We start from the raw sequence: 25,140 nt of genomic DNA, 5'->3' as shown, positions 1-25,140 counted from the left end.
ACCACTCAATGCTACGTGACTGAATGGGATCCTGGATCAGAAAACAATTGTCTTCTTTCACTATAAAGGTCATTATTGATACAATTGGGAAAACGTAATAAGGTCTGTAGATTAGATAATAGTAATATCATGTCAATGTTAATTTCCTGATTTTGATCCTTGTGTTGTGGTTATATAAGAGAATTCCTTGTTTATTAGGAAATAAACACTAAAGTATTTAGAGGTACATGTATATCCTATTTGCAATTTTCAAACAGTTCATACACATCTAGATATGGAGAATGTGAGAGCGAATGATAAAGTTAATTGGTAAAATGTTAATATTTGGAGAAAGCAGGTGAACCATATATGGAAATTCTTTGTGCTACTCTTGCAGCTCTTCAGTAAGTCTGGAGTTATAGCAAAACAAAAGCTCAAAAATAAAATAAATGTTTGCTGGATAAAAGCATGAAGAATTACCTAGCACAGTTGGTGGAATTAGTAGGCATTCAGTGTAAGGTGGTCATTACTAGAGTGTGTCTGGTGGGGGCCGTGAGTTGCCCCTTAACTAGAGGTATCAGAGTGTTCTAGGCCAGGGATTTTCAAACATTTGTGTGCCTAAGAATCACCTGGAGATTTTGCTCAGTACAGGCCCTGCTGTGTGTCTGGGTGGGGGTGAGATCCTGCATTTCTGACAAGCTCCCAGGTGATGCTGTCGCTGCCTTTCTGCCGGTCCGGGGATCACACTTTGGGTCACAAGGGGGTGGATACAGCTGGGATTAAGACCAGGTGTTCTGGAGCCTGGCTGCACTTCAGGACCACCAGAAGAGGCATCGTTAATTGGTCTTCCCAGATGATTCTAATGGGCAGCAGGATTAGACCTTGATGACCTTGCCAGCATCTGTCTCCTCCTATCTGTCATCTCAAGTTCAGACCCTCAGTCTGAACACTGCCCTGGCTTCCAAGCTGCCTTCTTTGCTGCTGCCTTACTCTGTCCTCTACCCAGAAGCCAGGTGAATCTTCCTATGCTCCTCCCCTGTTCAGACACTTGTGTGCAAGTCAGGTGCGAACTCCCCACCCAGGGGTCAAGCCCTCTGTGACTTGTGGCCAAAACCCACTTTACCTGGCTGCTTGCCAGCCTCCCCCTCCCCCTTGACACCCTGCTCTCAGGAGAGCAGTGTCCCCATCCTGCACCTCAGGTTCCCTGCACACAATTGCGTTGGGAACCGGCCCCCGACACACACACGCAGCAGGTCTCCAGGTAAGAACCACCACTTAGTACCTTCTTCCCCGGGGGCCCGTGCCATGATGTGTCAGTCTGGCTGGGCTCACCCCAGGCGCTCACTTTCCTCCAGGAGAGAGAGCTGGCTGAGAGCCCGGTGATCAGGCGCTCTCCTCACTCATAGCAGGGCAGGGAGGGTCTCTGCAGCTGGGACACAGGTCACCCTGTTCCTGTTCACCCAGGACAGGGCTCGGCACCCTGTCTGCGTGAGGAATTGCAGGGAGGGGACCACTTGGGTGTTGCCATGAAACTCTGGCCTGGCGCCCAATTCCCCATTCCCCTGTCCACCTCCCACCCACTCTTTCCCCTCCCTCCTTCAGCCCAGCAGGGGGCTAGGATCTGAAGGACCTAGCCAGGCCACAGGGAGATGTCACCTACGTTGAGAAGGGGGATGGGGGACCTGGATGCCACGAGACCACCCCCTTCTCTAGTTCTCCTTCTCCCCTGCAAGCCAAGACCTCTGGCTGGGCTGCCCCTTCTCCAGTCCTCGCGTTCCTGGGGAAAGACTTTCCAGATCCAGGACTGCCTGTGGCCCCACGTGCCCTGGAACTGATGGAGCTAATTCCAGGTAAGATGTTGGGCTGCCCAGGGAAGGGGCTTCAGTAATCAAAGGCGTTAGGGGCTGAGCAGTTGCCTCAGTTCCCAGGAGAATCATAGCTGGAATCTGAGGGACAAGCAGCCACTCTCGGCTCAGATAGGTTCAAGGTCAAGTCCCCAGAGGCTTCTTAGAAGGCTCGTCCCCACCTCTGGTTCCCACTCAGGCTGTTTCTCTCTCCCTCAGGGATGTCCAGGTGGAAACTCCCAGGAGAAGCTCATTCCATCCTCATGAAGGGAAGATGCCCTTCCTGCCTCCCATCAAAAGGTCTTGAAGCTTTGCACACTTCGTCTCCCTTTGGACCAGGGAGTCTTCAGATTCCCAGCCTTGCTGAGTTCTAGAGAGAGGGCCAGGAACTTGGAAGCAAATACGAGGTAGGCCCTTAAGAGGGATGACCCCATTTTCTGGATCTAGAATGTCCTCCCACCGCCCGGCCCCCTCTACCCTCCAGATGCCCTTGGGCGCCCCATGCAGGTTAACACCTGGCCCCCGGCCTTGCTTTCTGCCTCCAAGTCCTGGATCCCAGGCGGCTGTAAGAACCTATTTCGCAGGCAGATACTTTCTCAGTTGTTTACAATAACCATAATTTTCCAACCCCCAATCAAGACCACAACTTTAGGGTCACTCTTGGCTATAAGAGTCAGTTTGGATACTAAAATATTGTAGTTTGTAATGATTAGAGGAATCACGATTAGATTAGAAATGACAAGAATTATGGAGGGAATAAGTCAAGATATTTGAAATTGAGGCTGTCTTGGAAAATCCAAGATATATCGTCACTGTATATGTATTCTCTTCTATCTCCAAGTGAGACCCTCCGTAAATACTTGAACCTTCCTTCTGTTCTCCGTTCACTGCGTATTTTCCCCACCCTCTCACATCCATTCCACTCATCCCCAATAAGCACATTACATGGTTTTCCCATGAGTCAACCTTTATTGGTTTTTGAAGTAATGAATTATTGGCACAAGGATCAATGGGTTTCGAAGCAAATCACAGAAAGAAACACACATTGTGCAGGTGGGAAGACCCAACAGTGAAGAACCCCAGGGCAGCTGTGACCCACACCATGAGGGCTGGGTCTTGCTTGTAAGGACCCTGCAGCCAGGACCCAGCCCAGCCGAGACAGGCTACCTGGGCCCAAAGGTGACTGAGCCACATCTCAGGGAACCTGAAGGCGTCCCCCAGTCCTCTCCCAAAGATAATCATTTCTAGCCTTCTTGGAACCTTCTTCTAGCCTCCAAGTCTTTGCCACCAGCAGCAGCTTGACAGCCACGAGGACCCGCCACCGCCCCCAAGAAAGCCAGCCTGCTCTCCCTCACCTGTTCCTTTTCCCATGGAAGCCTCCCCCATCAGGGGCAGATTAAGGGCCCTGCAAAGGAGGAGCAGGAAGGCAAGGGTGGGTGTAAGAGGGCTGGCCAAGCCGAGTGACCCCTGAGGATATGTGCCCATCCCCTCCACCGTGGTGGGTCCTCCCGCCAGTATCTGGGGGGTGAGGCAAAGGGGGCTTCTCAATAGGGGAGCTGCTGCCGCCCCTCCTCTGAGTAGAGCTCCTCCTCTATGAACTCCAGGTCGAACTCGTCTTCCAGGGACCCTCCTACAGGCAGAAGGCGGAACTTCTTCCCTTGCAGTGTGCACGTGCGATGCTCGAAGTCCAGGACGGCGTTGTGGTCCTGGAGCAGGTCGGTCCCAATGATGGCGTCTTCGGCACTTGCGTTGGCCACTAGGAAAGCCGCCTTCAGCTTCAGCTTGCCCAGGGATATCACTGTATCCCAGACACCCAGGATCTTCATTTCAGCCCCGTTGGCCACTTTCACCACATTCTCAAAGGGTCGCAGGGTATCCAGGTCGCCACCGGTGACTTCCTTCCACAAGCGCGGGTGGACCACGGAGACCTGGGCCCCAGAGTCCACCAGGAAACTCACGGGCACGTCGCCAATTTTCCCCTTGAGGTAGTAGCCCTTACCCATGCTGTTGGCAAAGAGGATCTCCTTGGGCTGGTAGCTGTGGGCCGCCCCGGGTCCCCCAGTGGTCTTCAGGAGGGCCTCTTTCACAGCCCCGTATTCCCCCTGGTCCTCAGGACTGAGTCCACTGTAGGCCTCCAGGGCGTCTCCCCTGAGGGACTCTTTCAGGAACCTCAGCTTGGTGGCGTGGTCCCAATGGCTGAGGTCACTGATGACCTCAAAGCGGTTCAGCCAGAGGTGCGGGGCCACATTGGCTCCATCAAAAGGCTCCAGGACAAAGGCATGCTCCCGGTGGCCCTCCCAGCTCCTGGCTGCACTCTCGGCCATCCCTCTGCTTTCCTCTGGAACTGCAGCAGCAACCCACACCAGGCAGAGAAAGCCACAGAGCAGCGTCGGTGCAATCACGCTGGACACGAGGCCTCTCTAAGCAAAGTGTTGCTCGGTATTCGCCATGGGCAGGCAGAAGGGAACAGGTGAGGACTGTCTGACCGACTGCTGGGTGCAGAGACGGAGAGCTGCTGTAGCCTGCTCACTCTGCAGAGCCTTTTTGATGCCTAGCCTGAGCCCCCAGGGCTCCCCATTTGCCTTTGTTCTGGAAGCTCCGCCCTGCTCCTCCTACCCTCCTGCCAGCACCCTGTCCATCTAGCAGGATCAGTACCTCACCCTCCTGCATTCGTCATCGGGACGGGTACCTGCCAGCCACATTGCAAGGAAGGCCAGCCTGGGTCAGAGGGGCCCTACTCAGGTACCCTCCCCAGCCTATGTCCCAGAATAACAGATGAGGACAACAGGGGATGTTACGATATCCAGGTGTTTGTCATCAGCTGGAGAAGGAAGGGGGTGGCAGGGACCAGAGGCCCATCAGCTTCTAGACTGCAGAAGCCCCTTTGCATCAACCTCGAGTGACCCCTCTGAGTGGTTAAGGGAAAGGAGCTTACATTTATCGCGCTTCTGCTCCGTGTGGCGAGGGCTAGGTGTTTCTCGTGCGTTCTGAACCAAGTAGAGAATCCCGTAAGATTCACTGGAGAGGGAGGTGGAAGAGAGTCCCAGAATCAAGAATGTCCAGAAATAAATCGATTCTCAAATGAGGGGACCCACACATTTTCCATGAACGCAATTGTTAGAGTGACTTTCCCTCGTTGATCACACCTAATTCAGAGTCGGCGTGTTTGCGGGCTAAGCCTTGGCCCGCACACCCACATTAGGGCCTTGCAGTGGGCTGGTGCGTATCTTGCACTTATGGGAGTGGGGTCCAGAATCCGGAGTCGGGCTCCTGCTCTAGCTCTGGGTGGGCCCCACCATGGGCTCCTCCTCTCTCACCTTCCGGGAACCTTCCAAGAGCCCCTTCCCCAGGTGCTGTAGTCCATTCCCTCACCCAGTCATTCGTGGAAAGAGCAGCCAGGGAATTCCACTCCTTTGTGTTCCAAGAGGGGGAAACGTCCACCATGTTGGCAAAGCCAGTGGTGAGAGTCTGGAAGGCTTTGGATGGAGGAGGTTGGCTGTGGGACCTCTTGCAGGGGGAGGGTGCGGGAGGGTGGAGGGCCACCCCGGGCCACCCCATGGATGCCCAGAAGGCAGATCTGGGAGTCCTAGGGCTGGAGCCTGACTCGGGCCTGCGCAGGGTGACCGGAGCTGTTGGGGGACCCACATGTATGACCCCGTTCAGATGTCGCCCCTCCATGGAGCCCTCTACTCCGCCCTCGCTGGTGTACCTGCTCCCCGTTGAGCCATGCGTTGGCTGTGCTGGTCCGTTCACAAGTCCGTCTCATGCACGTGCACGTCTGTCTCCAGGCCCCGTAGAAACTTACTCTGGGGCCAGCAGGTGCTCTCTGCTGGGCTCCAGGCCTGGCTGAGTACCATCACCAAACAGGAGAGATGAACACAGGAGAGGAGCGAGAAGCAGTGGCACACCTGTGGCTCTGGGCTGTTTTTCCTTGCCCAGAGCCTGTTTCTCACCAGCCGCCTGTACCACCGATCACCCAGTGCCTGGCTGAATTCCAGAGGCCCCAGGCTCCAGTCCTGCCTATGGACGGTCCCAGGGTCCCGGACCATGCCGAAAGACCCTTAGTCCCTGCGGCTGTGTCAGTCTCTTCCACCTGACACAGTGAACCAGCACAGAGGCAGCTGGGTCAACACCTCTCGTCACAGCTGCCTGGCTGAGGTGGGGCCATCATGCCATTCCAGGAGCCCAGAGGAGGGGGAAGTGGAGTCAGTGGGAAGGTGTCAAGGGCAGGTGGGTCTCCGAGAAGATTGCATAACGCAAAACCTGTACCCAGAGGAATGGCCCTGCACCCACAAGACCAGGAAGCCCCTTCTGCAAGTGGACGTTTGTCAACAGACTCCCAGTCCCTGGAATGGGTGTTGTTCTGTGGCCCAGGGAACGGACCTAGTGGCTCTGTGGCTCCCCGGTATTCGTCACCCCGAACACCTGGTCCCCTGGAAGTGGGAAGGAGTGAAGAGGCTGGCATGTGACCGAGGGAAGTAAGAGGCAAGGTGGCTTGCCAGCTGACGCGCTTGGTGGGCACTGGGGCACCCCCAAAACTGCGTGCCTCCTTCTCGTCCCTGTGTCTGCTTCCTGACAACTGCTGGGGCCACACTGGGGGCCCGAGGAGGAGCCTGAGCCCTCAAGTCCCCAGGGTGGTGGGCAGGGCCCCAGGGTGCAGGGGGTGCAAGGGGGGCCTGGGAGGGCAACCGCACGTTCTCAGGAGATCATTTTGAGCAAAGAGCCTGGAGACACTTTATGGAGTCTGGGGCCCCCCGTGAGGCCCAGACTGCAACACCAGGAGGGAAAGAAGGGCACCACCAGCCCTTGCTGGGCACGCGGGCTCTGGTGGGTGCCTCACACTCCCAAGATCAAGGTCACCCTGGGAGCTGGATGGGGAGTGAGCAGGCGGGGATTTAAGGATTGTTCAAGGCAGGAAAAGAAGGCTGAGGGGACACAGAAGGTGCTTTAACTGGGACCGCTTCACGGGCATTCGATCTGGGGAGTCACGGGTGCTCTGCACTCAGCGGGGCCCGAGCTTGTTCGGAGGCTCTGCTGTTGCTGTCTTGAAATTCCCAATAGTTTGGAACAAGAGGCTGAACACTCATTTTGCACCAGGCCCTGTAAATTATGTAGCTGGTTTTGTCTCCATCCAATCTGCTGGGACTTCTCTCCACACACACACACACACACACACACACACACACACACACAGACACACACACACACACACACACACACAGGAGACAAACGCCCTCCTTACCCCGCCTCACACATACATGTCCACAGAAATGCACTCCCCACACACTGTGCACACATCCTGCACATGTAAAACCCACCCCCAGCACGCAGTCACACTACCATTCTCGGTTCAAAACCACTAAGCAATTGCATAGGCTTCCCTGGTGGCGCAGTGGTTGAGAGTCCGCCTGCCGATGCAGGGGACACGGGTTCGTGCCCCGGTCCGGGAAGATCCCACATACCGCGGAGCGGCTGGGCCCGTGAGCCATGGCCGCTGAGCCTGCGCGTCCGGAGCCTGTGCTCCGCAACGGGAGGGGCCACAACAGTGAGAGGCCCGCGTACCGCAAAATAAAACAAACAAAAAAAAAGAAACTGCGTAACATGCATACCGAATTCAGCCCCCACCTTTCGTTTCACAGATTTCTTTGCATGCACATTTACACCGAGTGCTAATATCGTATTTTACCTGATGTTTATGAGCCTCTGGGCACGCTTACTGGCCCAGAAAACTAGGCAGGTCCCGTCACCACGGCTTACAAGCTGATGAAACCAGGATGCAGATGTTTAACAGCCCAGTTTCGAAGAGTTTAAGGCCGACGTGTATATGCAGGCTGACCCCCAGGAGCAGACCCAGTCACGGCCACGCCACTTTGAGAGTGGGTCCTCCCGCCTTCTGCCCTTCCTCCACTGTGCGGAGCCGAGGACACGACTCCCTCCATCCTTCCTACCTCTGGGCTCTGCCACCACCAGCAAGCTCCCCTCGGCCTGCCCCACTCCAAGTAGCTCCCGCCCCGGCTCGTCCCTCCCGAGGCCCCATCCCGGGGTTGGCGTGAGTGCGGGGCTGGGGAGGGGTGATGGCACAGCTCCCGGGAGCGGGGTCCCAGCTGCTTCCAGGGTTTCCCTTCAGTGGGTCGTGGCATCAGGTCCTCAAGCAGCAAAGAGGGGCAAAGAGGTGAATTCTGCATAAAAATCCAGTTAGGGATTCAGAGCAGAGCCCAAGGGAGTCTGGGTGGGCTCTGACCAAAGCAAAGCCTGTGGGGAAACCCAAGGCACCAGCGGGTTCCTTATTTCCAAACCACAAACCCTCAACTCCCAGCCCCGCTGTTGCTGAGTGGGAAGTGCCCAGCACTCACACCAACTGTAGCCAGAGGCTATGGGGCAGGACAGCTTTTCCTTGCCTGGTCCCCCTCCTGGGTCCTGGGCACAGCTCAGCGACAAGGAATTCCTGCCCGGCCTTCCCTGCTCCCGTTCTCCGCTGTTCCAGAACCTCTTCCTCCCATTTGGGTCGCCCTGCAACTCCTTTACCACCTGGTTTAACAGCCTTCCACCCAGAAGCCGCTCCGCTCAGCCCACCGGCTGAATCCACTCTGTCAGCAGGCAGCAGGATGCCTGGTGCCCATCGTCACCCTGGAGGGTCCCCGAGATGTTTAGAGAACAGTGATCTGAGGCCCCAGTGCCACCTGCAGCGCTCCAGGCCAAGGGTCAAGACCAGGGCCAACCAACAGTCGGTCAAAACAAGTTGCTGACTAACTCCCTAGAAGTTCAACACGCCAAAACCGGTTCTTACCCTGTTCTTAGCTTTCAGTCAAATACGAAGACTTCTTAAGGTGTTCGGAAGGCCTCCCCACACCCCTCCTCACATCCCAGCCCTCCAAACTGGGTTCCCGCCTTCTTCCCATTTCCTGATGCCCCAACCCTAGAAGGTCATGCCCTCATCCCTTCTGCCACCCTCCCTCTGGGCCACAGAAGCCCAGGGGTTCTGCCTGGCCAGAGGGACTGGCTCTAAGGAAAGACCCCAGGCAGATTCCCCTCCTCTCCCATCTCCACGCTCCCCTCCACTTAACTGAGGCTGGGAGTGGGACTCATCATGTAATCCAAACCGCTTTGGACAAACACCCTTAAAATTTATGAAATATTCAGGCATTCAAAATATATAGACTGCAGTCTCCAAATACAAGGGGGCTTCTAACGACACCAGGAAACTTGGCTCAAAGCTAGACACGTGGAGGACTTTTGTCCAACTTAAAATACCTCCAAGGCAGCTCTGAACTGATCCTGAAACAGTTTTAATTGCTGCTAATGATAACTGGTATCTTGAGCCGTGCAAGCATATAACATAGCCTCAGCACAGGAGCTGTTTCTTTTGGATCCATTGTCAACTCAGCTTTGCTCCTAACTTACAGACGATGGGGGGACAAAGGGGGGCACCTTCCCTCTGGCATGTCAGAATGGTCTCTTTACCATCCGGAGGAAGGAAGGGGAGGGTGGGAAAGGGAAGGAGGAAAACCCAGCAGAACCCTGACCAGGATGGAAATCTCTAGGTTATCGGTAGCAGCAGTAACACATTTATCGAGCGCCTACTCTGTGCCAGACACCGTGCTGGTGGCTGTAAATTAGTGTAAATCACTCTGAGTCTGCAGTTCTTTGGGCAATGCCAAAGAAGCAGGTTGATTCAATTCTAGACTTATTTCTGCTTCACATTGAGCGCTGAATCAGATCTGAGCCCTCCACTCACAGAGTTCTCAGGTGAGCGGGGGAGAAAGACTCAGACGCAGACGTCCCAATTCCAGAGAGATGAGCACCTCATCCCACCAGAAACCAACCAATATCACCCAAGAAAAACCAAAATTAAAGGAGCACCAGAGAGGAGCCCGGGGAATGAGGGCAGCCACAAATCACAAACTCAGATTGATTTGTGGTTGCTCTCGGCAGGCTCTCTGGAGGGATTTGAGGGGGAAGGCCCTGGGACTGAGCCGGCTCATGTGGACACACCAGACCAGGAAGCCAGTTAGTCTCTGGATACAACAGTCCGACAGAAAATACAAATGTAAGCATAGAAAAAAGACTGGAAGGAAAGACAACAAAACAATGACAGTACTTTTTTCTGGGTGGTAGGCTCATGAAGATCTCAGTTTTCTTCTGTATCCATTCTGAGAATATATCCTCTAATAAAAAAAACACTATTTAAAAATAAAGAAGCTTCTTGCAAGTTCTGTAAGTTTAAAATTATTTTCAAGTAAAAAAAGATTTTAAGCGGGGGTAGATGGGAAATCGCTGTACCTTCAGATCAATTTGGCTGTGAACCTAAAACTGCTCTAAAAAATAAAGTCTAATAATTTTTTTTTAAATTTTTAAAAAGGCACTTAAAGGAGTGGTAATAAAATAACACTGACAATAGTAATAACTGTTGAAACTAAATGGTAGGTGTAAGAGGGTTCATCTGAGTTTTCCACAACTTTCGGGTGTGTTCAAAAATGTTCTATCATAGAAAGTAAAATACTAAGTACACAAAAGCTCTGTGCCAAGACCCTCCGCAGCCTGGCCGGTTCTAGGCCCGCTGTCCGGCAGTCTGCACGTCGCCCGGTCTCGGTCACCGGAGCCGCTGGTCACTCAGGACAGGTAAGCGCAGGGTCCCTGCTGGGCGTCCTCTCCCAAGCCCCAGAGCCGAGGTTCTCAGCTCAGTGCTGCCTGCAGCACCCGCCGGCACACCGCGCCCCAGGCGCACAGCCCTGCTCCCCTTCAGCGACCGGCTCCCCAGACCCCCGGCAGGGATACCAGGCTTGCTTCCTCCTGCCCAGGCTCCCACCTAGCTTCCTGTTGCAGGCCCCGGTCCTGTACTCTGTTTCTTCATGGGCTCCCCTCCCTCATCCGAGCCAGCGTGCGCTAGGCTCTCACATCCTAAAAAATACTCCCTCACGTGATCCAGCATTCCCCTTGGTCAATGACTATCTTCCTCCTTCCTGCCCAGTCAGTTTCTAGCAGGGCTGGTCCACACTCGCAGGGCCACGGCATGCAGATGCCCCACTGCGGGGCGCATGGGGCTGAAGGCCACCCACGTCCCTCCCCACCCCAAGCCAGTGTGCTCCAGATCTGTCTGGAGGAAGGAGGGGCCCCTCCAACTCGCACAAAGGTGCCATGTGGTCTAGAGCAGCCCGCTTCCCTCTGTCTCTCCGTGTCCGCTCCACTCACTCCCCAAGCCGCTGCCTTCTGCCCCTCCACCCTGAGCTATGCCCTTGCCAAGGGTGTCAGTGGCTTCCCAATGGCCGCATCGCAGGAGCCCCTGGGGATATCTGATTTTCCTAAGCGTTTGCCTTGCTGCTTTTCTTCCTAGGTCTTTTCTGCCCCATTGGCTCCTGGGACCCAAGTTTTTTGACCTTGTGCCTCAAAGACCATTCTCCTCAGTCTTTCATGGCGCCTTTCTCCGAGGCTCCCTCTACGGCCCTTTCTCTCTCACTCTCCCCCGCCTGTACCCCTGGCCTAACCTAGCCCCCTTGCTACATGCCACACCCACCTACAAGTGCCACTTTCCACACTAAATGCATTGTCTCCTGCCTAGACCTGCTCTGCCTCATGTGTTATCTGAGCAAAAGGCACCACCATCCAGCCAGTTTCCCAAGTCAGCCACGCTGGAGTCATCCTCGCCTCCCCCCTCGTCTCGCTGCCCATTCAGTAAGCTGATGGGTGGCCTTGTTCTGCTGGCTCCTCCTGAGTCCCCCCATCCTGCCCACCCTCTGCACCCCGACTGCCCTACCTCAGGCCCAACTGCTGCAGTAGTCCCCTCCCTGCTGTCCCCTCCCTGGTAATCCACTCTCCTAGGGCTGCCAGAGTCCTGAGATGGAAGTATACTCATTGCATTCTTCTGCGCAAAATTCCTCCGTGGCTCCTCAGGCCAAAACAAAATCCTGACTCTCAACATGGTACGTGAGGCCCCTCCCTAGCTCACGCTCCACCTACATCAGATGACTTGTATCCCCAAGCATGAGGAGCTTTTCATGCCTTTTCACAAGTCACTCACTTGGCCAGGCAAGCCTTGCCCACACCCCTGTTCCCCTGGTGAACTCCAGCTCTTTCCTCAGAAGTCAGCTAAGGTATTGCCACCTCCAGGAGGTCTTCCTTGATTTCCCTGACAGACTTAAGGGTTCTCTCCTCCAAGCTCCCATCACAGGGACTGCAGTCCTCATGCCACCTGCAAGGTCCTGGAGGCCAGGACCAGACCCATTCCTAGTTGGAGCACCAGCACAACCTAGGCATGAAGGTCGTGGTCTTTTGGGGTCTTTGTTCATGTCATTCCCTCTGCTCATCTATCCTCTAAACCCTGCTCACCTTCACCCTTTTCCCAGGAAGCACTGCCTGCTCTCCCTCAGCAATTGCCTCTCCTCTGTGGCTTTGCACGTCAGGCTGGCAGTGCTGTCTTCATCTGGTAGACCACTGTATTCAAACTTTTTTTTACGGTGATCATAGGAAGAAAGACATTTTTCATCATACTCCAGCACACATATGCATTATATGAAATATATATACACATATGTGTGTATACTGTATACATGTATATACGCATGTGTGTGTGTGTGTGTGTGTGTGTATAAAGCAAAGTGCATTTACCACATGTGACACACTCATATTTTCTCTTTTACTCCACTTTTTTCTCTTTCTTTAACGCTGGTAATGACACAGCGTTAAGCTCCCAACCCATGAATTGGTCCCCACCCGCCATTTGAAACCTCTGCTGTAGCCAGTGGGGATCCCTAAGGGTTTCCAGCAGGGGAGCAATGTGATTAGGAAGGTGGGTTAGGAGACTTCCTTGGTGGTCCAGCACTCCCAATGCAAGGGGCCCGGGTTCAATCCCTGGTCAGGGAACTAGATCCCACATGCATGCCGCAACTAAGAGTTTGCATGCAGCAGCTAAGAGTCTGCACGCTGCAACTAAAAGATCCTGCATGCCCCAACGAAGATCCCACGTGCCACAGCTAAAACCAGACACAGCCTAAATAAATAAATATTTTAAAAAAGAAGAAGAAGAAGTGTGGGTTAAGACAGTGCTTCTCAAATGTTTGAAGTTTTGTACATTTCCAATCTGTCATGTGCTTTATTTTTAAAATACAATAAAGATGAATTATTAGAAAAGAAAATAACAAAGATATAAAAAATAATGCAAGCCCGTATTTGTTATTATGAGCCTCCGTAGACACTGTGGAGTGGCGTCACGAGCACGCTGGGAGATGGACGCCAGACCGGGGCCAGAGGCGTGAGGCGGCTTTGCCAGGCCTTTTGAAGCCTTCAAGCCCTTGACACGTGCGACACCTGCACTGCCAACCTCTGTCCTGGAGGAGTTCCGGTTTGTACAGTCTGAGGTGCTTTGCTAAGGAGAAAGGCGGTGCTGGGCAGGCTCCTTATTGATGGAGCTGCCCTGCCTGTGTTCGAATCCTGACTCAGCCAGTAAGCAGCTGTGTGCCGTGGACAAAGGACTTAACCTCTCCCTGCTTCCGTTTCCTCTTAGGATCATCCTGGGAGATTAATAAAACAATCCATCCGGCCTTCCCTGGTGGCGCAGTGGTTGAGAGTCCGCCTGCTGATGCAGGGGACACAGGTTCAAGCAGGTTCGTGCCCCGGTCGGGGAGGATCCCACATGCCGCGGGGAGGCTGGGCCCATGAGCCATGGCCGCTGAGCCTGCGCGTCCGGAGCCTGTGCTCCGCAACGGGAGAGGCCACAGGAGTGAGAAGCCCGCGTACAGCAAAAATAAACTAATAATAATAATAAAAAATAAATAAAACAATCCATCCTGCAGGGTGGGGCCCAGGAGGGGAACTTGGTTGACACACCCCCTTCTGGCGCTCATGGTTAGGATTTTGCTGTCCTGGTCTCCTTTCTTTCTGAATCAGCCTCATCCTCACAGGTCCCTTCTCTGCCCCTCAGCGACCAGCGTGATCAAACCGCCCCAGCTCCTCCCTTCGTCTCTGCTTCACGCTCTCAGAAGATGGTCGCATCCTACACGGCAGAGAAAATAGTGAGCCCCGGGTTCTGTCCACTTCCACTCCTTTCTCGGGGACTCTTCACCCATCCAGGCTAATCCCTCCACCTGAGTCTCACTTACCCACCCCTCCTCTCTGCATTGATGGGAGCTTCTTTCCACAGATAATTCCCTCCCTCTTCTGGGAATCCTTTCAAAGAGTCAAGCCTCTGGTCACTCCTCAGCCTAAGGAAATCAGCCCTGTGGTGTGCAAATGTTAAATAACAGACCTGCTGGAGAAAAAAATGTATGCATACATACATATATGTGAGTTTATTATAAACGTTATTGACATAAAGGATGTTTAGCAATTTACAAATAATAATAAACTATACAGTACTCTTGGGACTCCCCTGGTGGCACAGTGGTTAAGAATCCGCCTGCCAATGCAGGGGACACAGGTTCAAGCCCTGGTCAAGCCCACGTGTCGCGGAGCAACTAAGCCCGTGCGCCACAACTACTGAGCCTGCGCTCTAGAGCCCGCGAGCCACAACCACTGAAGGTCCTGCACCGCAACTATTGAAGCCCACACGCCTAGAGCCCGTGCTCTGCAACAAGAGAAGCCACAGTAATAAGAAGGCCATGCGCTGCAACTAGAGAAAGCCTGTGCACAGCAGCGAAGACCCAACACAGCCAAAAATAAATAGATTAATTAATTTAAAAACATATATACAGTACTCTTTATTGTCAATTGCATATAGCAAATCGAGCCTTACAGAATGCTTTCATTGATTTTTACCAACCCACTGATTCCATAACCAACCTATAATTATAATTGAAAAATGAATGTAGTTCCAACATGAATGGTGGTTGATATTTTTGTGCCAACTAGCAAGGAAAAAGTGAAACAATAAAGATATATGTTGGAATTTCACTCATTTGTCCATGGCGTAAGCAACTTCCTTACTGAATCAGATAATGGTTTTTGAATACTGGAAGAACATTTGCTCGATTTTTCTGTGCCATTCACAATGTACTGGCCACTGGTACAACATACATTTAGATTTAATGTAACGTGCCTTGTTAACATTTCCTCTATAAATTTCTTAAGTCTAGATAGTCAACAAAACAATAAATCAAGCCCTGATTTGTGATGTTTGCCAGTTTCCATGGTGTAAATATTCCCACCATGGCCGATTTCAAGCTACCAATGTGATGTCACTGTGTGCAGAGCTGGGAAGAAAAGCACAGTAACACAACATTATATAGTATTTCCACAGGCGTAAGAGATGTAAAGAATCTTAAAGGCATAAATAGTAAAACATTGTAAAATTCTTAGGAAGTGATGAATTTTGAGTATTTATCTTTGTTTTTAATATAATTTATTTAATTGTAATTTTAGTATAGTCTAATTTTTAAATAATAGCTAGGTTTAATTTTTAAATAATAGCTAGGTTTAATAGTAGCTAGATTTTCTGTCTCACATAATTCCTGAAAATTTAACCATCAGCTCTTAGGAGCTGGTCTGATCTGAACACACCTGGATCTGACCCCCTCCCCCCCAGCTCTGCCTTGAATGGGACCTTCAAAAAGTTCTCCCAGCCTGATGGCCCCTTCCGATGTGTACATTTCAGGTCCTATCTTATAAGCAAAGCTGAGCCCATTTTCCTGCTCTCAAACCTGCTCCCCTCCAGGGCTACCATCTTGGTGAAGGGCTTCTCCATCCACCCAGGAACCCGCCTCATCACGATCCCACAACCCTCACACCTCCTCTGGCACCAGGTCACTGCCATGTAAACCCCCCTCAAGCCTGGCCCTGCTCTCTGTTCTCTGGCTTGCTCGGGATCACACTCCCATCACCTCCTCCCCGGACCCCCCAGTGGCCTGGCACTGCCCACCTTCCTCACGGCATCAAACCAGTCATTATGTCCTGCCCTGTTCTGTACTGGGCAAAGTCAGGCTTCCCAGAGCACAGTAGTCATTGTCTCTCATCCTGTCTTTCCAGATCCATCTCTGGCATGTCCTGCACACTCAACCTCTGCTCCAGCTGCATCCAGCTGCAGTACTAGCTGCAGTTCCCCTAAGGCATCCCACCCTCCCAAAACCTCCATGCCTCTCACATGCGTTCCCTGTCTCTGGAATGCCTTCCTCCAATCAGATTCCTGTTGGACAAAATCTTATTCCTTCTTTTGGACACACCTCAAATATTTTCTCCGTAATGAGCACCCCCTACTCCAAGCAGAATTCATTCATTTGTTCACTCACACGTTCCTTCATTACTAATGTTTCTTTAGTGCTATGTGCCAGTTCTGTGCTAGGTGCTGGGAGCCAGACTCTCCGAAAGCACTCAGTCTTATAGGGGAAACAGGACTACGGCAATCAGCTCGCTGGCAGACAGAGCTCTACAGAGGGTGTTGGGGAAAAGCAGAAGAGGAACGCCATTGCTAAGCCTCCCGGGGATTATAGCCCTTGATCTGAGCTTTGACAGATGGGTAGGAGTTAGCCAGGTGAGGAACGGGGGAAAGCGCTCCAGAAAAAAGGGGGCAGGTACAAAGGCCCTGAGGCATGAGAATGCAGGATGTGTTGGGAGCTGTAAGTGATTCAGTTTGGCTACCCTCGAGGGTCAAGAGAAGCCCACAGAGGAAGGCCAGACCAGATCCAGAGAGATTTTAGTTGGCACATGGAGAAAGTTTGATAAATGGTGATGCTGATAAATGGTGGTGAAGGCAATGGGGAGCCATGGAAGTCTTCCCCGTCCAGAACTACAGGCCTTTCAGAAGGATCATTTCGAGAAATTAATGGAGAGATACAGAGTACAGGGTTAAGTGATGGAAATGGCAGTGCAGTTAGAAATGGTGAAGGCCGCGTTCGGTGGCAGTGCTGAGGAGAAGAGAGGCCAGGCTGGGAGGGAGTGTAGGAGTAGAACCGGGAGTACCTGCTGACTACCTGGAAGGGATGACTGACGGGGCTGCCCCGATGCCTGGCCTGGGTGACTTGGAGGATGGTGGTGGCATTCTCTGGAGATCCCAGAGGAATGGCTTTATGGGGTGACTATGAATTCATCCTGCGACGTGCTGGGTTTGAGGTACACATGGTACAACCAAGTGGAAAAATCCCCTTGTCAGTTCGATAGTGGAATCTGGACTTCAGGAAGAAGTCCTGATTGAAAGATGGAATGTGGGAGTGGTCAGCAAATCAGCATTTGGGAGCCATCTCCCCATGGAGGGAGGGAGCTGACTGAGAAGAGAAGAGGGTCCCACCCCAGGCCTGGGGACACAGGCATTGAAGGTTCAGCCGCAGGCCAGGAGACGAGGTGAGAGAGGCAGAAGGCCGAGAGCAGAGTGGGGTCCCGGGAGACAAGAGCCAGGGGTGCTGAGGGAGGAGAGAGGGCTTAGCACAGGCCAAGGGTGGGAAAGATGGAGATATAGCTGAGGATTTTAGCAACCTGGTGGCCCTGGTGGCTTTGAGGGAAGGAAGGCCAGCTGGAGAGGACAAGTGCAGGGCAGTGGAGGGAAGGAGAAGGTGGGGAAGAGGGGATGCTGGCTCCCAGGAACGTGGGGCCTGAGAGGGACAAAGGAGGGAGGGGGCCCACCGTCCCGCTGGAAGGGTTAGCCTTGGGCGGGCGAGGAGCTGCCGCTCAGGACGTGTGCAGGGCGGAGCCATGACAGGGAAACACGCAGACGGCGAGCCAGGCAGGTGGTGTGTCCGTCCAGATTCCCTGGGAAGCAGGTGCAAAATGGCATTAGGAGCGAAGGGATTCAGTGGGGAGCAATGACTGTGAGAGAACGGGAACAGGAGCGGGCCGGGGAGAAGGCCGAGAGCGGGCGGGGCGATGCGCCCGCAGAACCTCACGCTCGCTCGGGGCAGCGGTGGCGAGGCCCGCACAGCCCTGCGACACTCAGCACTGTCTGCGGCTGGGGCCGCTGCCCCCAACCGCCCCCCCCCCCACGGCTTCCCTCCGAGGACTGAGCAGCATGCCTCCACGACAGCAGGGGCTCCCCACCCGGTGACCTCAGATTTCTCCGAGACGTGGGATTGGGGCTGTTCGCCAGGAGTGGGGTGGAGAGGTGATGGGTGGAGGGCTGCGGGGGAGGCTTGGCACCATCCTGGGGAGAGGAAGACTAACGCTGGAGGCCTCCAGTTTGTAGTGGCCCCAGTCACCCCATGGCGGAGATGAGGGCAGCAGGAGGCTGGTCTGACCCAGAGCCGGGATGTCTAGCCCAGCCATGGGCAGCGGAAGGACCGACGAGCAGGGCGTGGCGGGTTTGGGGAAAAGGGGTCTGACATGATGGAAAGGGTCTGAGCCTTCCGGAGCGGGAGGTAAGGATGGGCTGGGGCAGGTGCTGGGGAACTCTGTGAGGTTGAGGATGGGAGTGATGGGAGTCGCGGCTGAAAACTCTGTAAGGGAGAAGGCTGCGATCAGAAAGTGGGAATTCTAGAATTGTTTTAGAGCAGAGGTGGAACAGCTCTAGGTAATGACAATGTTGGGTGGCAGAGGACGGCACAGAGCCATGAGGCCAGGCTGTTCCCAGGATATGGGGTCATGGGCTGATGGCATGGACAGGACTGCAAAGTCCTGTCACATCTCCTGTCAGCCAGTTGCCCTGCAACCCTGCGCCTGACAGCCCCCAGAGCTCCTGGGGCAGGGCTAACCCTCGGGCACCCCTGGTCACACGCCTGGCAGCTCCGGCCATGCCCCTCTGGGACACTTCCAGGCTAAGGCTTGACCCTCAGGCGGGAGGAAGAGGGTCCACCCCAGCCAGAGGCCACAGAAGGCTGAACAGCCTCAGTCGGTGAAGGGCAGAGCTCCCTTTGAGGAGACACTAGGGTGCAGAGGGTAAGTATAAGAGGGCATTTAACAGAGGACCTGACTGCCTCCAGGTACTCAGGGAAGGCTTTCCAGATTTTGGATCTGAGGAAAAAAGGAGGTGTCCTAGGTGAAGTGGGGGGATCAAAAGGGGGTTCACAGAGAGGCTCCACTTGCCCAGCAGGAGCCCAACCTTTCCTTCCCTGTCACACTGCCTTCCCTCAGGTTTTGGAAGGTCCCTGTGGCCTTTCACCACAGGGCCTTTGCACATGCTGCTCCTCTCCCTGGAAAGCTCCCCTGCCTCCTCCCCCATTCTTTAGGGAATTGCTAAGTTTGGAAAGCACCCGGAATTACTTGAGGAAGACTCTGTAGCAGATACATTTGAATTTGCCATACACTTCACTCACAGACAGAGGCCAAGTCTGTGGTTTTCTCTCTGTGGTGCCATGTCGTCATTGGTAAAATGTGGGTCTTGCTGAGTGATAAAGGGGAAAGGAGTGGAGCACGAAGGAGATGTGAGCCTGGAGGCCCCTCACTGTGCGAGGCACAGAGTAGGTGCCCAAATTTATTTGCTGAATAACCGACCAGTCAGGCCCAGCCAACGGGGCCTATTTAACGTCCACAATTGCCCTGCAGTCAATGAATTTGCCTTTGACTGGGCTGAGCCAGACAACCTTGAGGTCAGAGCATATGTTGGAGATTACGCATCTCAGGGCACAAGGGGTTATACCTGTCCTTGCTCAAAAATTACAGGAAGTTGCTAAATGGGCCAAAAGAAGAACCAGCACACTTGTTGCTCTGTCTCTCTGCCCCACCTCCAGCTGTTGCCTCATGGAAGGTCAAAACAAGTAAGATAAAATCTGATTCACAGCTCCAAAGAGAAAGGAGTGAGAAATGTGACCCACCCTCGGCTCTGCCCCAACCAGCCCCGTCTCTCCCCACTATGTGGCGCCGGGGAGGCCCGACCCAGGACGGCGACCCCTGAGGCCAGCGCCCCAGCCTGTGCCAGGGTCCCCCTGGTTTCCATTTTTATACTCTTTTCTGATCTCTCATGAGATCCAAACCTGGTTTCATTTCTTGATAGTGGGTCTGGTTGTTTTCATCTTCTCTGACAAAAAGTTGGGTGTTAAGTCAGGGAGGGTTGGAAACCCACAATCCTCCAAGCCCTGGTCTCGGCCCACTGGCTTCTCAGAGGAGGTGCAGTAGCATTTTTCCTTGGAAGCCAGGCCCAGCTCCCCAGCACCTCGCTCCCTCCCATCTAATCTTGGTGAGGCAGCGGTGTGGCTGGCAGCCTTCTCCCACACCCCAGCCCCAGGAGGCCCAGCCCGGCCAGGAGTCTCTCCGGGGCCCTGGAGGCTGAGTGGAAGCCCTCAGGCAGGCCGTTGGACCAGAGGAGGCTGATTCTCCAGAACCAAGACACATCCTTAGATGTAAAACACATCTTTTCTGGAACCTGACACAGGGCCTTTGCCCAGAGGTGATTTTATTTATTCTTTTTTTTTGGCTGCGTTGGGTCTTTGTTGCTGTGCGCGGGCTTTCTCTAGTTATGGCGAGCGGGGGCTACTCTTCATTGTGGTGCACAGACTTCTCACTGCGGTGGCTTCTCTTGTTGCAGAGCACGGGCTCTAGGCACGTGGGCTCAGTAGTCACAGGCTTAGTTGCTCCACGGCATGTGGGATCTTCCCGGACCAGGGCTTGAACCCGTGTCCCCTGCATTGGCAGGCGGATTCTTAACCACTGCACCACCAGGTAAGCCCCCAGAGGTGATTTTAGATCATTATTTGTTGCATTCTTTCCAGGGTTATTTGCGTGAATGAATGAATGACATTGACACTGTCAGGAACCTTCAAAACCTATACATTTCTGGGTTAAGAAAACCCTTTACCAGCCTCTTTCCTTTTTCCCAGAGACACCATCTCACCCCACCAGTGCACGACCGTTGCAGACCCCCTTCTCCTCCAGGTTCAGAGGCTCCCAGAGAGTAAGACGGCATGATGCCTCCTTTCCTCATGGGCGACCGTTGCCTCTTCCCCACACCTCACTCCCACTCTGCTCTGTCTGTCACTGTGCCCCAGGTAACACACCTAGACAGAGAGCCCTCCCCCAGACCAACCTATATGAAATTGTCTGAGGATAGAAAGTGCTAGAATATGAACACACACACACACACACACACACACACACACACACACACTGAAGAAGCACAAACTGGGCAAAAATATAGGAATTCAATTTCACTGATTTTTGTTTTTAATTACGGGATTTCCCAGTGTCTCAAAAGAAAATTACAACCCCCCAGACAAGCATATATAAGTAAACACATAAAGACACTGGCAACAAGCCCACTGTGGGTGGGAAACCACCAACAAGGGGAACTCTGCTCCCCTCTAAGAGTTCTGTAATTGTTCCAGAGGCGCCATTCCTGCTCCTCCAACCATAGTGTAAGTTGCCTAAGATGCTGTCGAAAGAGCACAGGGCCAAAAGGCAGGAAACTTGAGTTCCAAAACCACGACGGCCCCTAAGTAGCTGTATAACGTTGGCCGAGCTCCTTAGTATCTCTGAGCTGTCCTCTTTCCATCTGTTAAATGAAGGCTGGCCTTTAGAACTTTTCTTGTACTCACAGTGCCTGGCCCAGTACCGCCTAGGAAGATCTTAGTCAGTATAACTGGAAAGAAATGGCCCAACATGATTTTTGTATCCATGATCCCAAACCTGACTTAAGATTTGGGTAAATAAAGTACCATTTCCCAACAAGTTCATCAGGAAAGTTGGATAGAATGCATCTTTGGAGGATCATAAGGTCTTAGAGATTCTCTCTTTTTCAACAACCCATTTTTCAGCCCATGGGGTGAAGGGGAGAGAGGTTGAAATTGGTAGGAGTAAGTCTGTGGGGGCAGTGGAGGGACCTATGTGACCGAATCACTAAGGGGAGGCTTGCTTGTGTCACTGCACCGTTGCAGGCTGGCTCGTACCTGTCTCTAGGTGGGAAGGCCCAGATGTGGGTCCCTGCCTTTGGGGGGTGCATGGTGATAATGGCATGTGCCTACCCATTGCCTGGATGCAAACCCAGAAGTCACCCCGAGCCTGGCCCAAGGAGGAAGCGGGTGAGGTACCCTGGACCACCTGTGCAGGAACATGAGTGGAGAAAGGAGGACAGCCCTCTGCAGGATGGGTGTGCAGGCAGGGTCCTGGGCCTACTGTCCAGGCAGAGACCCCAGAACTCTGAGAGATGCTTACTGTTGCCCCCAGAGAACCCTCGTCCCCAGGAGTTCCTATGCATTTCCCAATACCCTCTCCCCAGCTGCTCAGGACTCTGGGGGACATGAGAACCTGGGAGTCTCCTCGGGGAGGGTTTTCCCAGACTGGTTCTCAGAATGGTCACACACGCATCCCAGGACGTTTGCCTTCAGGTTCCCTCTGGCCCAGAGGGGACACAACCCAGTGGGCTAGAAAGCTCAGCGTCAGGGTCAGGCCAGTTCTGCCCCTCCCCCACCATTTGGCTACAGGAAAGCTACCTGGTCTCTGTTTCCTCTCGTATAAAATGAAAAATAGGACCAACCCGACAAGCATTAATGCAAATTAAATGAGCTAATGTACTGAGAGCACTGGCAACCCAGAGCTAGCTCATACTTACCGTGAAGATTACACACAGCTACAGACCCCTCACAGGTCAGACAAGCAGCAGGCCTCGGTAACATTCTGTCGGCCACGCTTCTAAAGGGCTCCTGGCCAGGTCATGTGATTGTGACTGGGAAAGGCCAGGCACATCAAAATGAAAGAAAACCTCGTCCCCCCCCCACCCCAGGACTGGCAGACTCTAGCACCCATGGCTGCTCTAGAGGTTATGAAACCCACCCCTCATTGCACAGCTAAGGAAACCATCTCAGAGAAAATGGGTAACGTGCCAGAGGCCACACTGCGAGTTTGTGACAGTATTTGGAAAAGAGGACATATCTTCCAATGTCTTCTAGGTGTGGCCAGGTTACTTTCTCAGATATTAACTTGTGTTTAGATGGTTGCATTCTTCTTCTCCCTTCCCATTCCAAGGTCTTAGATCTGTCCTCTTTGAGCTTCAGGACCAGACGGAATCTGACCCTGGGCACAGAAGCCTGACTGTGGTCTGGAGCAGAGTCAGAGCCTCACAGGGCACCAGGGCCCATGCGAGTGGACAGCCCATAGAAGGCCCCGTTCCCAGGCAACACCATGAGCCTCCTGGATTCCAGGGTGACCCTTACCGGGAAGGGGCCTATAGTGACCAAGATGGAATTTCCTCCCTGTCAGACCAGATGGGAGCTCACGGTCGGAACTAAGTTGATCTCAGGAGGGTGGTGGACTGAGATTCATACTGTCTACACAAGGCACTTCTCAGTCCCCTTCACAACATGGTTCCCTCTGACCATATCACCCATTTGTACAGCGCTTGACAAAGTGCCTTCATTCGGTCCCTGAGATTTCTCCCATTAACCAGGTGAAAAAACTAGAGCTCAGTAAATGGAAGGGATTTGCTCAAATTCACATAAGTAGTAAGAGAAGTAAGACGAAAGAAGTAAGAGTAGTAAGAGTAGTAAGAGAAGTAGGACGAAAGCACAATTCTTCCGACTCCAAGACAGTGCTCTTGACAACACGTCACTGCCCACCCTGTACTGCTCTTTGTACACAGCTGGCTTCCTGGCCGCCAGCTGAGCCCACTCTCAGAGAACACACCTCACTGTCACCTGGGTTCCACGACCTGGGGCAGGCCTCTGTAGGAGAAACAAATCCTGCAGGGAGCATCTGGGCAGGCCAACCCTTCCCCGGGGCCCCTACCCTGGTGACTTTGCAGGATGCAGTGATGGCTTTCTAGAAACTCACCTGACACTGGTAGTATGTCAGCTTGGATGGAAGCTAAAGGCCTAGGCATGGACAAAAACCCCTATAGATGATTGGGAAACCAAAAACAAAAGTACAGCTGGCCACCAAATATGAAAAAATCTGTACACCCAGTAGCAATTAAGAAATGCCTATTAGGGGAATTCCCTGGTGGTCCAGTGGTTAGGACTCCGCGCTTTCATTGCCGAGGGCCTGGGTTCAGTCCCTGGTGGGGGAACTAAGATCCCAAGCCGTGCGGTGTGGCCAAAAAAAAAAACAAAGCCTGTTAAATTCACATTACTGTTTTTGCTGTTATGTCTATTAGGTTGGCAACGTTTTTTTCCTCCTATACTATTGATGAGAATATAAATTGATGCAACTTTTTTACACACACACACACACACACACACACACTCAAAAGTCTTAAAAGTATTCACTTCCTAAATACAACATGGTATCTTGAATTTTCCACGGAATGGAAAAAAAACATTAGGAAGAAAACTGGTGAAAGCCAAATAAAATCTGGAGTTTAGTGAATAGTAGCACACCAATGTTACTCGATGAGCTTTGACAAATATAATCTGGCTGGGTAAGATATTGATATTAGAGGAAGCTGGGTGAAGGGTATATGGGAACTCGCTGTACTATCTTTGCAACTTTTCTGCAAATCTAAAATTATTTCAGAATGAAAGCTTTATTTTTTTAAATGCTCACATTCTTTTACCCAGAATTTCACTTCTAAGGTTTTATCTCAAACTTATCAGAGATACGATGGACACTTACATACAAGGATATTGCCCCACTTGTGATAATCATAGAAATGTGGAAATGAGTATGTCCAAGAATAGCATGTTGTTAGAAGTTATAATAAGGTATATATAACATATATATATATAACTTACATATACATATAACATATATATATATATAAGTTGTTATAAGTTATGGTGCATCCAATGATGATAGAATGTGGTCAGAAAGAATCACACTATAATAATATTTATTGGCACTGAAAATGCTTACAATAAAGGTAAAGTGAAAGAATTAGGATACAAAACTGTATATATTTTAAGCACAATATAATTCTTTAAATGATGTACATAAGCAAATACACCAATACATTGAAGGTAGTTATTAATGGGTCATATAATTAGAGTGAATCTAAGTTTCTTCTTAATACATTTATGCATATTATAAATTTTCTACAATGAACGTATATGATGTTTAGAATCAGGAAAGAAGCTATCAAAAATCCCCAACCCATGGCAGTTCCTCAAAAATTTAAACACAGAATTACCATATGACCCAGCAACTCTGTGAGGTGTATACTCAAGAGAATTGAAAACATGTCCACACACAAAAAAAACTTGTACGTGAATGTTCACAGCAATATTATTTATAATAGCCAAAAAAAGAAAGCAATCCACATATCCACCAGGACAAATGCAATGTGGTATATCCACCCAATGGAATATTTTTCAACGATAATCAGGAATGAGGTACTGACACGTGCTATAACATGGATGAACCTTGAAAACATTATGTTAAGTGAAAGGCACCAGACACAAAATGACACTGATTGTATGATTCTATTCACATGAAATGTCCAGAATAAGTAAATCCATAGCGACAGAAAGTAGATCAGTGGTTGCCAGTAGGGCGTAGGGAGTGACTGCTAACGGGTTGGGGTGATGAAAACGTTTTGGAATTAAAT

The 25,140-nt window shown here is 52.1% G+C and overlaps 1 protein-coding gene across 1 annotated transcript; it reads right to left on the bottom strand.

Moving 5' to 3' along the window:
• Positions 1-3,367: 3,367 nt before the first annotated feature.
• Positions 3,368-4,251, bottom strand: ASPRV1 (aspartic peptidase retroviral like 1). Its single transcript, XM_060309056.1, has one exon. The coding sequence runs from the start codon at positions 4,145-4,147 to the stop codon at positions 3,368-3,370; it is 780 nt and encodes a 259-aa protein (XP_060165039.1). The 5' UTR covers positions 4,148-4,251.
• Between the last annotated feature and the right edge of the window lie 20,889 nt (positions 4,252-25,140).

Source organism: Globicephala melas, chromosome 12, assembly GCF_963455315.2.
Source record: "Globicephala melas chromosome 12, mGloMel1.2, whole genome shotgun sequence".
NCBI lineage: Eukaryota > Metazoa > Chordata > Mammalia > Artiodactyla > Delphinidae > Globicephala > Globicephala melas.
Note: the sequence above shows the minus strand (reverse complement) of the source record. Positions and strands in the feature narration are given on the sequence as shown.